Source organism: Sphaerodactylus townsendi, linkage group LG11 (assembly GCF_021028975.2).
Source record: "Sphaerodactylus townsendi isolate TG3544 linkage group LG11, MPM_Stown_v2.3, whole genome shotgun sequence".
In the NCBI taxonomy this organism is placed as follows: Eukaryota; Metazoa; Chordata; class Lepidosauria; order Squamata; family Sphaerodactylidae; genus Sphaerodactylus; species Sphaerodactylus townsendi.
Window position 1 is genome coordinate 23966275 of NC_059435.1, and position 14650 is coordinate 23980924.

The 14650-nt window shown below is 43.8% G+C and overlaps 2 protein-coding genes across 2 annotated transcripts; both read left to right on the plus strand.

The window, feature by feature from the left end:
- The first annotated feature begins 6690 nt into the window (after window positions 1-6690).
- LOC125440598 (zinc finger and SCAN domain-containing protein 23-like) lies at window positions 6691-10595 on the plus strand. Its single transcript, XM_048510464.1, has 3 exons — window positions 6691-6769; window positions 8808-9096; window positions 10561-10595. Exons 1-3 carry the CDS (start codon window positions 6692-6694, stop codon window positions 10593-10595), a joined length of 402 nt encoding a protein of 133 aa, XP_048366421.1. The 5' UTR covers window position 6691.
- Window positions 10596-13131: 2536 nt separating this feature from the next.
- Window positions 13132-14296, plus strand: LOC125440493 (zinc finger protein 391-like). The gene has a single exon (XM_048510330.1). The coding sequence runs from the start codon at window positions 13201-13203 to the stop codon at window positions 13993-13995; it is 795 nt and encodes a 264-aa protein (XP_048366287.1). The 5' UTR covers window positions 13132-13200; the 3' UTR covers window positions 13996-14296.
- Window positions 14297-14650: the final 354 nt, after the last annotated feature.

A 14650-nucleotide genomic window follows, 5' to 3' on the forward strand; every position in this document is an offset into this window, starting at 1 on the left:
AAATTGACAATCAACCTTGGTTGCATCATGAATATTTGTAGGATGGCCACTAAAGCCACGATGTCAATTTTATTAATTTCCCAAATCAATTTGATATCCTGTTTAAGAAGAGACATGGATGGTTTACCACCTTGATATCCCTAATTTCTGTTCTGTAGTATTGGAGGCAACCCAAGTATAGAGGGGTAGCCATCAGGGGACTGGGAATATCTATCCTCAACCAACTTAAATCTGCATGTTGTAAAGAATTTATAGCCCATGCCCATGGGTCAGGATGTTATTGTACTCCAAGTCAGTTTGTTTTCTATGTGTTGATATTTATCTTCCACCATCTCAAACCAAGGATCAGGTTAAGTCAAAGTGGGACAAGGTAGAGGAAATGTTATGCCATTTATCACTGAACTACCCACTATTGGTGGAGACCTTTAATGCAAAAAATGGGACAGAATGATGAACAGTTGTTAGCTAGATTTGGGGTAATGCTTGGAGGACAATGACACACCATATATTTTATAATCAGAAATAATCTTGATATAGCAATTAATTATAAGGGAATGTGTTTGTACCAAACAGCAATTAAATTTAATTTAGTTATTCTGAATGGGAGTCAGCCAGAGATTACCCAGGGCACACACTTTCTCTGGTCTGGTACTCAAAGCATTCAACTATTGATTACCTGTTGGCCTTAGAAATCAAGGGGCCAGAACCAGACATTTCATTAGTTCCACCTGGCAAAGTGACCACTTTCCCTGCGGTTGGATTTGACAATTGGCGCTTGAGGTCTCTTAGAGCCTCACACTTGGGACTCTCAGTAGAGTCAAACAGACGAGAATAAAATGGAATACTAAAATTCAACAAACAGTTCATTAGCTGTCTTTAATTCAGACATAGTAGCTGACAAAAGCTGGAACTTTTAAAACAGGTTAATAAGGTCAATACTAAAGGGGTACGAGGATTACAAACCCCTCAACCCCTTTCAAAGAAGAACAGTAGAGGTATCTCATTCAGGAACATTCCATAAACAGTGGTTTGACCATGATTGTGTATTAGCTATGAAAATCTTATAAAATTATTCCACAGCTTTCTCAAGCTTTGTGAATCCCAATAACTTGGGTACTTGAAGAAAAGATCCAACTCCCTAATAAAAATATAAGAAAGTTGGACAGTCATGCCAACGGTAAGCCTTAATTAGGTAACCAATGATTCCAGAACTTTGGAGACCACAGCACAGGTCACAATTTTACAACCTACCATGTATAAACACACAATCCCAGCAGAAGTCTGGGAGAGTTATTCTCAATCTCTACAAAGATCAGCAGGCTCTAACGTGGCACCAATTTGTCTGTCTGATATCCCACTATGGCCTCCAGTGACCAATGAGGAAATTAAAATCATGATCTTGTACTCATAAGATGGTAAGGTCTCTGAAATGACTTATACCCACCAGGAATTACTGAAAACTAATGTGTGTTTAGCCCCAGTTTTGGCTGAGCTTTTACTCATATCAATAAAGTAACTGTATTCCATCTGATTGAGTGCTGCAATTATAGTCCCTATTTTAAAAAAGGTTTATCCTCAAATCCAGCTAATTACAGACCAATTAGCTTACTTAGTGCTGTACAAACTATATACCTAAATATCTGTGTATAAACCACTTGAATGGCTGAATGTTTATATGTTCATTGGAGGACGAACAGGCTGGAGTTTTCTCGTAGTTGGCAGTTCCAACCATGATCACTGCCTGATATTAAACTGCCACCTGGTAGAGAAATAAGGTGCTTGTCAAATGTATCTACTGCAGCTTTTGTTGGATCTTAAATGCATCGATAATGTAACTCGAATGGCTTTGGTCAAAGCTAGAAACTAATATCGACAGGACTTCTCCACTTAATTGTCAGGTTACATGAGGCCACGACCATACAGGTAAGGTTCTCTCACACAGTCATCTAACGCTCTATCTCACTCAGAAAGGTAAAGGGCAAGGGGTGCCTTCGGCACCCCATTTTGTTTTAACCCTGTGTTAACACATTAATAACAACAGGGTTTCATAAGAAAGATACCTCCATGCACCTATCCCACCGGGCTGATAAGAGTATAGCCATTCCTCATGCATGCCGGCGATGCTGTTGTATTATCAATATCTAGAGGCTAAAAAGAGCGCTGAAGATATTTGCTCAGATATGCAATAGAGGCAAAACAGCTAAGTATCAACTACAAGAAGGCCAAGATAGTGCATTTTAATGCCAAATTTAAGAAACTGAAATGGTAGAAGCAGTTAGGTCATCAGATTGAACAAATAAAGTGTTTCAAATACTCTAGGTGTGGTTTCTTCCAGTACAACGGAAAACCCCAAGCCCATATGTACAAACAGCCATACACACAGCACAAAGGAGCTCAGGCAATTCTAAATATTTTCATCACAAGTGGGGTGGATTTATTCCAGTGGGTACTAGATTATTTGAAGCTAAACCTCTTGGCACAACTCAACGGCGGAGCCCCATTGGCAATAATTTCGATTTCACTCTATTAGAGAGAGTCCCATCCACATTCCTTAGAGAGCCTCTTTAACACCCTAAATGTACAGCTAATGTAGTTCTAAGACAAGCAGCTTGGTGGTTGGAGCAAAGTCAGACAACCTTTGAAAATATTATCAAATACTGGCTTAAAGTCCTTCCCACCCCATACGCTGCATTGCCTTGCTACTAAGCAGCAACACCATATCCAAGCTGGCTAGAAATAACATTTAAACTACACAGCGTGGCTTTGGATCCCGTACAACCATTGGAACTGGATCATTGCAGAGCAACAGCCTTGGTCTATCAACGGCTCAATGACATTGAAATGCAAAACAGATTTCTTGTTACCGGGTGTTATATAAAACCATTAGAAAATCTTTGACACAGGTATCTCGCTGCCCCTTACCTGTCCAATATACACCACGAATGTCATTGGCCTTTTCCAGGGTCTGCTTTGATGTTTTTCTTCCATCAGCAAATCTTAATGGGCAGATTTCAAAAAAATCCTACCTATTATAGGGAGACTATGTGTTTGTAAATCCTAGGGGAAGTGGACTCTGTATTAGCATATTTCATTGTATCAGGAACTCCTATAAGGGAAAGGGGAGGTTTTAATTCATCCATTGTTTACTCCAGTACAGAAATTTAACTAGAGTTAATTCCGATTCAGTTCCCAGGAGAATTTTGCTGGAAGACCGAAGTTTCATCTCAGCAGAAGCAATTCTTGCATGCTGGCATATAGTAAGAGAAGAGTCATGTTAGACCAAGTGCCGGACCACATGAGGGTGACCCCGGTAATGCTGCTACAAGCTGATGATATTCTTGTGTGGATTCTGTATCGTGGGATTTCGTACAAATTGATTTTTTCTTTGTTCACATATTTCTGGGAAGAAAGGATATATACATACATGCATACAAGCATACAAGCATACCTACCTACCTACCTACCTACTTACCCACCCACCCACCCACCCTTCCTTCCTTCCTTCCTTCCTTCCTTCCTTCCTTCCTTCCTTCCTTCCTTCCTTCCTTCCTTCCTTCCTTCCTTCCCAGCTTAGGGTCCTCAAGATAGTGAGCAATTAAAACATTTAAGGGACAGATGAAGGCTAAAACTTGGCAGATATATATATGCCATACAACCACAGTCTTAAATCAGTTCAAAGTTATACCAGTGCCCCAAGACATTGGTTACACCCACACTAAACAACAGAATTTACTACAAGATAGTGCAGTGGCCTCAGTCAATGGAATACTCTAATAAACTGAATCGCTGGACTTTTTGATATGTCATTTTGTAACTATCTGGAACTGCTGCAGAAGACACCAGGTGAACTTAGAAAAAACCCCAGATGCATTCTATTTGATGAACTTATTTCATTGCAGGCCCAAAAGTTGTGGCATGTAGCCCCTAGAAACATAAATCTGAAGCTAAGCAGATCTGGGTCTCCCCCTACCCCATGTAGCTAAAACTAGAATTCTGGAGAAGACAACAGAGTGAAAAATAGCTAGCAGATAGTTCTGGCAGAGCTTTGTTAACCACAAAGCTGCTTTATACTGACTCCAACCATTAGTCTATCCAGCTCACAGTTGCCTCCTTTCCATGGCTGATGGTTCTCCAGGGCCACAAGTTGTCAATGCCTGCTAATCTTTACCCTGTGATTGAACCTGGATCTAAAGCATGTTCTCCATCATTGAACCAGAGCCCCCTCCTCATGGACATGAAACAGCCGTAAGCTATGCCACAGAAAAGCTTCCAGTTGCAATTATTCACTACAACATTTATGTTCAAAGCATTGGTTTAATGGAATTTGCCATTTCTTTTAGCAACGTGAGAATATGTCTGAATGGATAATAATAAGCTGGGCTTACGAACAAATTCACAAGTGTAAGCAACAATTATGGCAAACAAATCCTGTTCTAACCCTATTATTGTGTTAATTTGCTCCTTTGTCTTTAGTGAAAAAGCTTAATAGGCAGAGTGAAATGTTGCCAATATTGCTCTAGAATGACCTCTAGTGTTGGCTTTGAAAATCACTGCTTGCCTTCTTTTACACTGTGTAATAGCTTTTATTGTGTGTGTGCACGGGTGTAGATGCCATGGGAACATATGGGATCAAATGCCCCCAGGTGGCCGCCATTTGGTCACGTGGGGGGGGGGGGATTCAGGTTTGTTTGTATTTTTAGGTTTTTTTAGTTTTCAGCCTGCAGGGAATGCACTTTTTAGGCTAGCGGCACCAAAATTTGAGGGCATCCTCAGGAGACTCTCTTGATGATACCAGCCAGGTTTGGTGACGTTTAGTTCAGGGGCCCAAGGTTATGGACCCCCAAAGAGGCTGCCCCCATCCCCCATTGTTTCCAATGGGAGCTAATAGTAGATGGGCTGGCTACCCCTTTGAGGATCCATAACTTTGGACCCCCTGAACCAGAGTTTACCAAACCTGGGTGGTATCATCCAGAGAGTCTCCTGAAGATACCATCAAATTTTGGTACTGCTAGCTTAAACACTGCACCCCTGATAGGCACCCCCCAAATTTCCCCAGATTCTGCCTCTTTGGCATGGATTTAACGGGAGGATCTCGGCTCCCTAATTTAAACAACATTGAAAGTGATGCTGTTTTGGGGTGGATTCCCCCCAGTGGTGGAATTCTATTAATTTATCTAATGATTTGTGTCCCCCCCCCTCCACCACTCAACCCCCTACTGCACATTTACCTGGCTGCTGCAGAGGATTGTTGGGCTGCCGGGGGGGGGGGGGAGAAGTGAGGGAAGGCTGTGGCTGTGGCTTGGCCTAGAAGGGCGAGCTCTAAAAGCCCTGTCGCTGAAGGGTGAGTGAGGCTCTTTCCGATTCTCCTTTTAAATCCACCTTAAAGGGAGATTCTGGGCTCCCTAGTTTAAACAACATTGAAAGTTATACTGTCTGAGGTGGGGGGAATCCACCCTGAAATAGCATCACTTTAAATGTTGGGGTGTTGTGGGGTTTCCGGGCTGTATGGCCATGTTCCAATAGCATTTTCTCCTGACGTTTCGCCTGCATCTGTGGCTGGCATCTTCAGAGGATCTTCCAAGGAATCCACCCCAAAACAGCAACACTTTCAATTTTTTTTAAACTATGGAGCCCAGATTCTCCTTTTAAATCCACCTTAAAGGGAGAATTTGAAAGTGATATTGGTTCAAGGTGGATTCAGCAGCACCCTATATACCATTGACTCGACAGAGCCCGCCTTGGCATGCTGACTTCCAGCCCCTTCCAGCCTGCCCAGTGGTAGACCTGGACCCATTCCGGCTTGCCTAGTGGTAGACCTGAGCGCTCCTTTGGGAGATCGGCAGATGGCTTGATCTCTCTCCCCCTCCCACCCTTTATCTAGGGAAAATGGAGCATGGGGAATGTGTGTGTGTGTGTGTGTGCGTGCGGAAAGTTCAGCTTTTGTTCTGGGCTCCATTTCCCTTAGGGGATTTTGAGGGTGACCAAGTGGAAAAATCATGAGGATCCATGTTTATCAAGCAGGCTTTTGCGCTACTGCAGCACCAAGAAAAGTGGGATGTGTGATTGTTGTGTTCAGACATGCCTGGAGTTGTGATGTGCTGGTGATTTTGGGATTACTTAATGCAAAAATGAGGATCCATGTTTATCAAGCAGGTTTTTGTGCCACTTTGGTGATACAGCATGTGGGATGTGGGATTGTTTTGGTGCTGCCTGTAGACTAAGACATGTTCTACAGTTTCATGGTGGTTTTATTTCATTCCAATGCAAAAATCATATGAATTCATGAGGATTTGTTTAAAATAATCTGGACCCTCGGGACTGACAATCTGGTTGGTACCCAGATTTGTGAGTTGGGGCATGTTCTATAATGTGATGGTGACTTTCAGAGGACCTTGTGCAAAAAAAACCTTTTGTTTGGTCATGGTCGGGGGTGGAAAAAACTCAGATATTTTTCTGAGCTCCATTTTCTCTAGATACGTTTTCATGACCCCCCTTCCCATTAAAAATAACTTTGCATTTTAAAACCTCTCACGCAAAGAGAAGCCATTCGCCATTTATTCTTTTCTTTTTGCAAACTGGGATTATTAGTGCAAAGGGGGTGTTTCCTGGCCGCAGAGTTTGCAAAGTGATTCAAACGACCAACGGGACAATGCAAAGTTGCTAAAAGTAGACGTTCTTGGGACTGCCGCGCATGCGCAACAGGAGCACGTGGCGCCTAGGCTGGAAGCGCGCTCTAAGCTCCGCTTCTGGGGACCTGCGTGTTTCAACGGTGAGAAACTGCGAGTCCCCCCCCCCCCCCCCCCCCCCCACATGTGCATGGAAGCAATAGCAATAGTTGGCATTCAATGCAAGTTGGGATTGCAGGTTGCTTTTCCTCCTTAATTGGCTATGTAGAAAATTTCCCTTTCATTTGTGGAGCGGGAAATTGCTCTGGGGGAGACCATCTTTTCACACACACCCCTCTTCTGTTTTATCCTTTTGCAGCCTTTCAGGGCTGCCAAGTCCTCTTTGGGATATTTCTGGGCGCTTCCGAGGGAGGAGAAAGAAAGAACAGAGCCGGAGGGGCAGGAGACTCGGTTGGGTTACTTACTACTCGCGAGCAGAGACAACCCCCCCAGATCTCTTAAACTGGTCCTAGACGGAAGGGAGACCTGCTGCTGCCTGGAGGCTCCTTGGAGACACGGATCTACCTGAAACCTCCCAACGTTGTGTTTTTCTTTTGCCCCTGCTTTTTGGATTTCGTTGCGATCCTATATTGTTTTCAATACACGTTGCAAATACTGGTACCTAAGTATCACACGCGGTTGCCAACTTGTACATGTTTTGAATGTGTCTGTGTTGCAGCTTGATTTCTTTGTTTTGCTTTGGAAAGGACACACGTTTTCAGGAATTTCAGGTTAACCTCCATATCATTTACCCTCGGGCTGTTTTCTTTTGAATACTGAAGAAAATACACTTTCGCCTTGAATGATGTATCTATTAACTAACAAAGTTCTTCAAGTGTTAGAGGTTTATGGAATGGTGAACAAGCAGTTTGTTTTCTATGTACCTAATGTTCATTTGGTTCCACATTGGGTAACTTCACAGTTCTTTTCATTTTATTTTTTACATGAGAAACTCCAGTGAAGGTTATCAAACTGTGAAGCTTTCTTAGTCGGGAAATGGAAAAATACCTGATTCTTTTAGATGAATTAACAGAACTTCTGTCTCTGGCTTTCATTTTTAATGGTTCTAAAATACATTTTGTAACTTCTTGGTAAGTAGTGCTTGAAATGTTATGTACCCTGCAGGTAAAGGATGCAGTGTGGTATTACAGATGGTCTTTCAGGATGCCAGAATGGGAATCACTGCGCAATCTTAAATGAGTGTATTTATTTTTTCTCACGATAGAAAAATGTGGTTCATTCTTAGAAAAACATAACAGTTTTGTTTTTTACTGACTGAATGTTGTCTATCTTTTTTTAATACTTTAAAACTGAATCACAACTTTTTTGCATTAAATTGTTCATGGTCTTGATATGATCAATACTTTTCATCTAAACCAAGGGATATGTGTTAATCTAAGTTGGACCTTGACAAATCCCAGGTCACTGCAGTCATAATATCATTGTAACACCTGATATTTTCAGCAGGGATTTTGTCATGTCTGTTCTGCAGTTCTCAGCGCATGAAGTTCTGAGCACCTTCCTGGTGGAGAAGGCAGTATAGAGAAGTTAGGTTGTGGTCAGAGTTGAAGGCAACCAAAGTTGCCACTGTATTTTGTACTGCACATCTTTTGTCCTAACTTCAGTAAAACTACAAGAAAATGGAGATCACCCAGAATTACAATGTGTTTGTCCACATGCAGAAAGAGAGCCAGCGCGTTGGACTGGTTAAGAGCAGTGGACTCTAATCTGGAGAACTGGTTTGATTCCCCACATGAGCAGTGGTGAAATGGGTTTGTTTCCCCACTCCTCCACACGAAGCCTTCTGGGTGACCTTGGGCTAGTCACAGTTCTCTCTGAATTTTCTCAGCTCCACCTACCTCACATTTTGGGGAGAGGAAGGGAAGGAGTTTGTAAGCTGCTTTGCGACACCTTAGAAAAGAGAAAAGCAGGGTATATCTCCAAACTCTTCTTTTTCTACCTCACAAGGTATCAGTTGTGGGAAGAGGTATGTTAGCAGAATGATATTACAAAGCACCAGAAGCACTTTTGTTGTGATCCACCTTGCGGCTCCATTCTTTTTCGTTCCTTGTGTCTCTCTCCCCCTTCTCCTCGGAAGAAGCCTTTTTTCATAACCAAGGGAGTAAATGCCTCTTTTCACAGTTGGAAGCGACCCAACAGAAGGGGAAAGAGATGGAAAAGCAGGACCCAGAAGGCCCAGAACCTGGTGTCGAATCCTGTGAGACAGCTGTGCCAGAGACCTGGAATCTGGAGCCCCAGAACTCAGAAGTCCTTTCCCAACGCTTCTGGCGGTTCTGCTACTGTGATGCCGATGGACCCCGAGAGGTTTGCAGCCAGCTCCATGGACTTTGCAACTGCTGGCTGAAGCCAGAGAGGCACTCCAAGAAGCAAATCCTAGACCTGGTGATCCTGGAGCAGTTCCTGACCATCCTGCCCCAGGGAATGCAGCGCTGGGTCAGAGGATGTGGGCCGGAGACGAGTTCCCAAGCAGTGGCCCTGGCTGAGGGTTTCCTCCTGAGTCAGGCTGAGGAAAAGAGGCAGGCAGAACAGGTGAGGGCTAGTTTTTCCAGGTATGTCCAATTCAAGCAACAATATTTGACCTTCTCCTAAGGTTTCCCTGTCTGATATTTGTCCAAGTTTTAATCATCCAAATGGGAGATTTAACAGTTCAGCAGCTGCTTCTCCTAGGGAGTTTGTTATTCCTCCAGATAACTCACCAGTGTTGAAAGGCAACCTACAAGATCTGCTTATAGAAAGATGCAGAGTCTGGGAATGGGGCAGGAAACATTCCTTGGCATCATCCATTCCATCTCTTACCTGTCTCCCTCGCTGCTGTTTCAGAAGTCGGGTTCATCCCTGAAGATGGAAGCAAAGTTCTCTCTGTGGGAGGAAGGGGAGCTGGCCCAGGCCCAGGAGCATACCCCAGATGCCGTCTCACGTAAGGAGTTGGGCTGGGGCAACCAGTTAATTCGGTGGGCAGAGAGTTCTGGTCAAGAAAAAAGCTTCGTCCAACTCATGGCAGTTCAATAGTTGGGATGCCTGTAAAAGGGGATTAGGCATACTCATGGGGGCAGTTCCTCACATGGATTACAATATTCATATCCCTCCTTTTTCCATTCAAGGGACTCAAGCTCACTGAAAACAGGAGTGGGAGGAGGGCAGACAAATCTCATCTGGGCTCTTTAGTCTTGTGACTAAAGAAAACCTGCATGTTCTGGTCAGCACAGCTGTTAAAACCAGTTGCTAGGGGCCAGGAGCAGTAGGCAAATGTGTTGCGTGCTCATTCTTATGGGGACTTCTGACAGGCTGCTGTAGGAAACGGAGCATTGGATGAGTGATGCCAGGCTGTGGGGAGGGCCTTGGGGTGGATCTGATGCCGTGTTGAAATTCCCTCTGCCCAACAATGCAAATGTGACATTTGTGAATCGGTAGATATTTCCTTCAATTTCCTGATGTACTCAATGCAGGTCTGGGTTTTTTGGCCTGATGTGACAAGGTGCCATCCAATGTCATTTTGGCTGCCATCTTTTTGTTCCACCAGCCTGGACTCAAAGGCATGTGAAAGGGCCCAACCAGTGGGAAAAAGCATGTCTGGGCCTTTGGTCTGATCCAGCTGAGAAGCTCTCAGATATTTCAGCTCCAGTGTTCACAGGACAAGTTTCAAGTATCACAAAAGCTGAAAACGTGTCAGTGGCATTTGCAGCCCCCCAAGAGCTGATGAGTACCTTCTGCTTGTCTTCTGCCTCTCCCATAAATTTCTACAAAGCGTTACAATTCTTTTTGGGCAAGGTTTCACTGTCCAGAGAACAGTGTTGCATGAAGCACAGTCCACACAAGCAAACATAATAGGAAGTGGGGGCTAATTCCCTTTCTCCCGATTGTCTCTCCCTTGCAGGCACTGAAGAGACTGTGTTGAGCCGTACTTTTTGAGGAGGTGTAGAAACAGCTGCTGCACCTCTAGTCCAGGTGGGGGAGATGAGCAGGGGGGCAGCCTGGGTCCCTCCTCCTTTCTCAGGGGGGCTTTTCTCCTGCAGTTGGTGCTGAGGCAAGAGGCTGAGTTGGTGCTGAGGAGCCCAGGCAAGAGGCTCTGAATTCCACTCTTTATAAACAAGCCAAACTCTCCATCTTGCACCCTCCCCAAAAGCCCCTTCCCAGAATGGCATCTCTGCCTGACATGACGTCTGACAAGGGAATCTGCTTTTTCTTTCAGTCTTTGGTTACCTTTGGGGAGGTGGCCGTGTATTTCACAGAGGCAGAGTGGGCATTGCTGAATCCTCAGCAAAGAGCTCTGTACGAGGACGTCATGATGCAGAACTATGGGAGCGTGGTTTCTCTGGGTAAGGAACTTTCATAGATGCCAGAGGTACACATTTCTGCCTTTGGGGATGAGGCATGAATCAAAATCTTGAACAGCAATGTGTTGTGTTGAGGGCTGTTGTAGTGCTTGCTCCCTTGTGGAGGCCTCAGCATGGCCAAGTAGAGCAATTCCAAAGCCATCTGGTTTGCCCGGGGCAACTGAGGTCCGTTCCGCACTGTACAAATACACGAAGGGAAACCATCCTGTTTTGGCAAGAACTTTGCATAGCTTCCATCTCTAAAGCAGGATTATCCCGCAATATTTCTCTCATCCCAGGTGTTTAAAAAAATGTCAATCTTTTTCAAAAATCCCACCTTAAACTCGCTACTGTGGGAACACCATGGGCACCCAACCACTTAATTTTTCCAGCCCCACTGCCTATTCTCCCTGCCTTATGTCTTATCAGTTTTTATTTCTACTGAGCCGCCCGCCCACCCTTTCCAAAATGTTCCCCAAACACGTTTTCTGCCCATGGCAGCAACTGAGTGCCATTTCACCCAAGTGTGCATAGCAATGGATTCACAATGGTGGCCCCATTTCCTTTTCTTTATATATTCTGGCTGCTCATAGCATGCAGCTAGGCTGATGTGCACCTTTGGTCTTTTTTTTGTTTGGTATATCATGTGGGAGGGGTGAGTGTCTCATGTACTGTGGTTTTTGCACACCTTTGAATGTGGATGGGATAGAGTGCTCTGCCAAGTATTGGTCAAAAGTTTTTACTTTGTATATCCGAACATGCTTGCTGTGTTCTTGACTGCACCAGCTCCTTTCCAAAGCTAGAGAAAAGGGGGGAGGGTCCTGCTTGATTTTCCCACCATTTCCGCCAATTGGATCCACCAGTTGGAAGCATTTCTTTTGGGGGATACAGCCAATCAGAACACAACATGCTGGGGATGTTCACGCATGCGTGGCTGCGGCTGCATTGTAAAAACAAAAAAAGCCGGGCTGGTGTGAAAGAAATCAAAATATTTCCTCCCGGTCATAACTAGATTCCACAGAGGGAGAAACCTGGATGAAATAGACCCAGATTCTAAAACACTGAATGTAATTCACTATTATTATGCTGTGCGGAATCGACCTAACCAGAGAAGGGTGTCCCAGCCTGAGGCTAGTGTGGGGCTTTGAGCCCCTCAGAAAGATTCTGGAAGGGGCCAAATCCTAATTTCTCAGTTGACAACCACTAGAACACACTTATCCTCCAGATAAGAATAAGGATCATCCAGTGATCCCCTCTGACTGTGGTCTGGAGAGCCTATGTCAGGGGTCTGCAACCTGCGGCTCTCTAGATGTTCATGGACTACAAATCCCATCAGCCAAAAATTTGGAGAGCTGCAGGTTGCAGACCCCCTGGCCTATATGCTGTAGTGTTTGAGATTAGAGGACTCTGATCTGGAGAAAAGGGTATGATGCCTGATTCCTCCACATGAAGTCTGCTGGGTAACCTTGCACAACTCACAGTTCACTTAGAACTCTCTCAGCCCCACTTACCTCACAAGGTGTCTGTTGTGGGGTGGGGAAGGGAAACAATTGTAAGCTGCTTTGGTACTTTGTAAAGGTAGAGAAAAAGTCTTTAGAAACCTACTTATTATTCATTACTCATTATTAATTACTCATTATTAATATTATTATTTATTGGATTTGGTATACTGCCCAATCCCCGAAAGGCTCTGGGCAGTGTAGAATAAGCAACAACCAACAAGTAAAATACAACAAATCCAAAATATAGATTAAAATACAATAAATCACAGATAAAACCCTTTAAAACAATAGCAGCAACATAAGCTATAAACCAATTACAGTACAATGGCATCTGGTCCCTAACCCCCCTATACTCAAGCCCCTGAGAGGGGACTAGATGGTACATGGAGCACATTCTCCGTTCACTGATTGGGATTGTCTCTTTACCCTCATTGTTTGGGTGCTAACGGGATCTCTGTTTTTACTCCATCAGGTGATGAGCAGTGGAATGAGGGGGAGGAGAAAGTGCATCAGCTATTGCCAGCGAAGAATGATGGTCTGAAAGAAAGTGACAGAAGTCAAGGCAGACCTAAGAGACAAAAGGCAATGACTTTCTCAGGGAGAAGAAAGGGTGATGCACGTGTTCCAAAGCAGAGTTTACTGAGGGCACATCAATGCTTTCGGTGCGGAAAGTTTGTCAGCTGTAAGTCAAAGTTCCTTATGCACCAGAGAATGCACACAAGGGAGAAACCTTTTCAATGCTCAGATGGTAGAAATAGATTCAGGCAGAGAGACCATCTTCAACAGCATCAAAGAACTCACACAAAGGAGAGACCTTTTGAATGCTCAGAGTGTGGGAAGAGATTCAGTCGGAGTAGCAGTCTTCAACAGCATCAAAGTACTCACACAAAGGAGAGACCTTTTGAATGCTCAGAGTGTGGGAAGAGATTCAGTCGGAGTAGCAGTCTTCAACAGCATCAAAGAACTCACACAAAGGAGAGACCATTTGAATGCTCAGAGTGTGGGAAGAGATTCAGTCGGAGTAGCAGTCTTCAACAGCATCAAAGAACTCACACAAAGGAGAGACCTTTTGAATGCTCAGAGTGTGGGAAGAGATTCAGTGACAGAAGCACCCTTCATGGGCATCAAAGAACTCACACAAAAGAGAGACCTTTTGAATGCTCAGAGTGTGGAAGGAGATTCAGTGACAGAAGCAAGCTTCGCAGGCATCAAAGAACTCACACAAAGGAGAGACCTTTTGAATGCTTTGAGTGCGGAAAGAGATTCAGTCAGAGTAGTACTCTTCAATCTCACCAAAGAACTCACACGAAGGAGAGACCTTTTGAATGCTCAGAGTGTGGAAAGAGATTCAGTCAGACTGGCCATCTTCAACAGCATCAAAAAACTCACACAAAGGAGAGACCTTTTGAATGCTCAGAGTGTGGGAAGAGATTCAGTCGGAGTAGTACTCTTAAAAGGCATCAAAGAACTCACATTAAGGAGAGACCTTTTTAATGTTCAGAGTGCAGATAGAGATTCAGAGTAGCCATATTTAAAGGCATCAAAGAACTCACACAAAGGAGAGACCTTTTGAATGCTTCAAGCATGGAAAGAGATTCAGTTGTAGTAGCCCTTTTCAGAGCCATCAAAGAACTCACACAAAGGAAAAACCTATTGAATCCTAAATATGTTTTTGGCTTGATATGTTGGTTTGTATGTGTTTTTTGTTTTGTACTAGTATTGCAGCTAGTATTATTCCATGGCTAGCACTATTCCATTGATTCCTATGATGTCCTTTTCTCATCCATGTATATGGAATTGAGATTACTATTGGTTTTACTTCATCTTTACTGATACATGCTTATATACATTACATTTAACTCACCTGTTGGATTCTTGACTTCTACTTAGGAAGTTGCGTGTTTTGGTCCTTCGCCATCAGTGACATGTGACTATGAAGAAACATTATGTGGGAGTTGGTTACTAATACCAAAACATTCCCTACCTGACTACAGTTCATGTTCTTGAGTCCTCCTCCATGGTAAAAGAAAAAAAACTTTAATTGTTTCAGGACAAAACAGATTACCCTATGAGTGGAGTTGGAGTTTGATATCAAGACCCTACATTACATTCACCTGTTGGACTTCTAACTGTATTTCATAAGTTTCAA

Bases quoted from the DNA above. Each gene is read 5' to 3' on its own strand.
- LOC125440598 (XM_048510464.1), top strand. From the start codon at position 6,692: ATGCGCAACAGGAGCACGTGGCGCCTAGGCTGGAAGCGCGCTCTAAGC. The intron at 6,770-8,807 runs GTGAGAAACTGC...CTCTTTTCACAG, and splicing joins GGGACCTGCGTGTTTCAACG to TTGGAAGCGACCCAACAGAA. The intron at 9,097-10,560 runs TGCCCCAGGGAA...TCTCCCTTGCAG, and splicing joins GGAGCAGTTCCTGACCATCC to GCACTGAAGAGACTGTGTTG.
- LOC125440493 (XM_048510330.1), top strand. From the start codon at position 13,201: ATGCACCAGAGAATGCACACAAGGGAGAAACCTTTTCAATGCTCAGAT.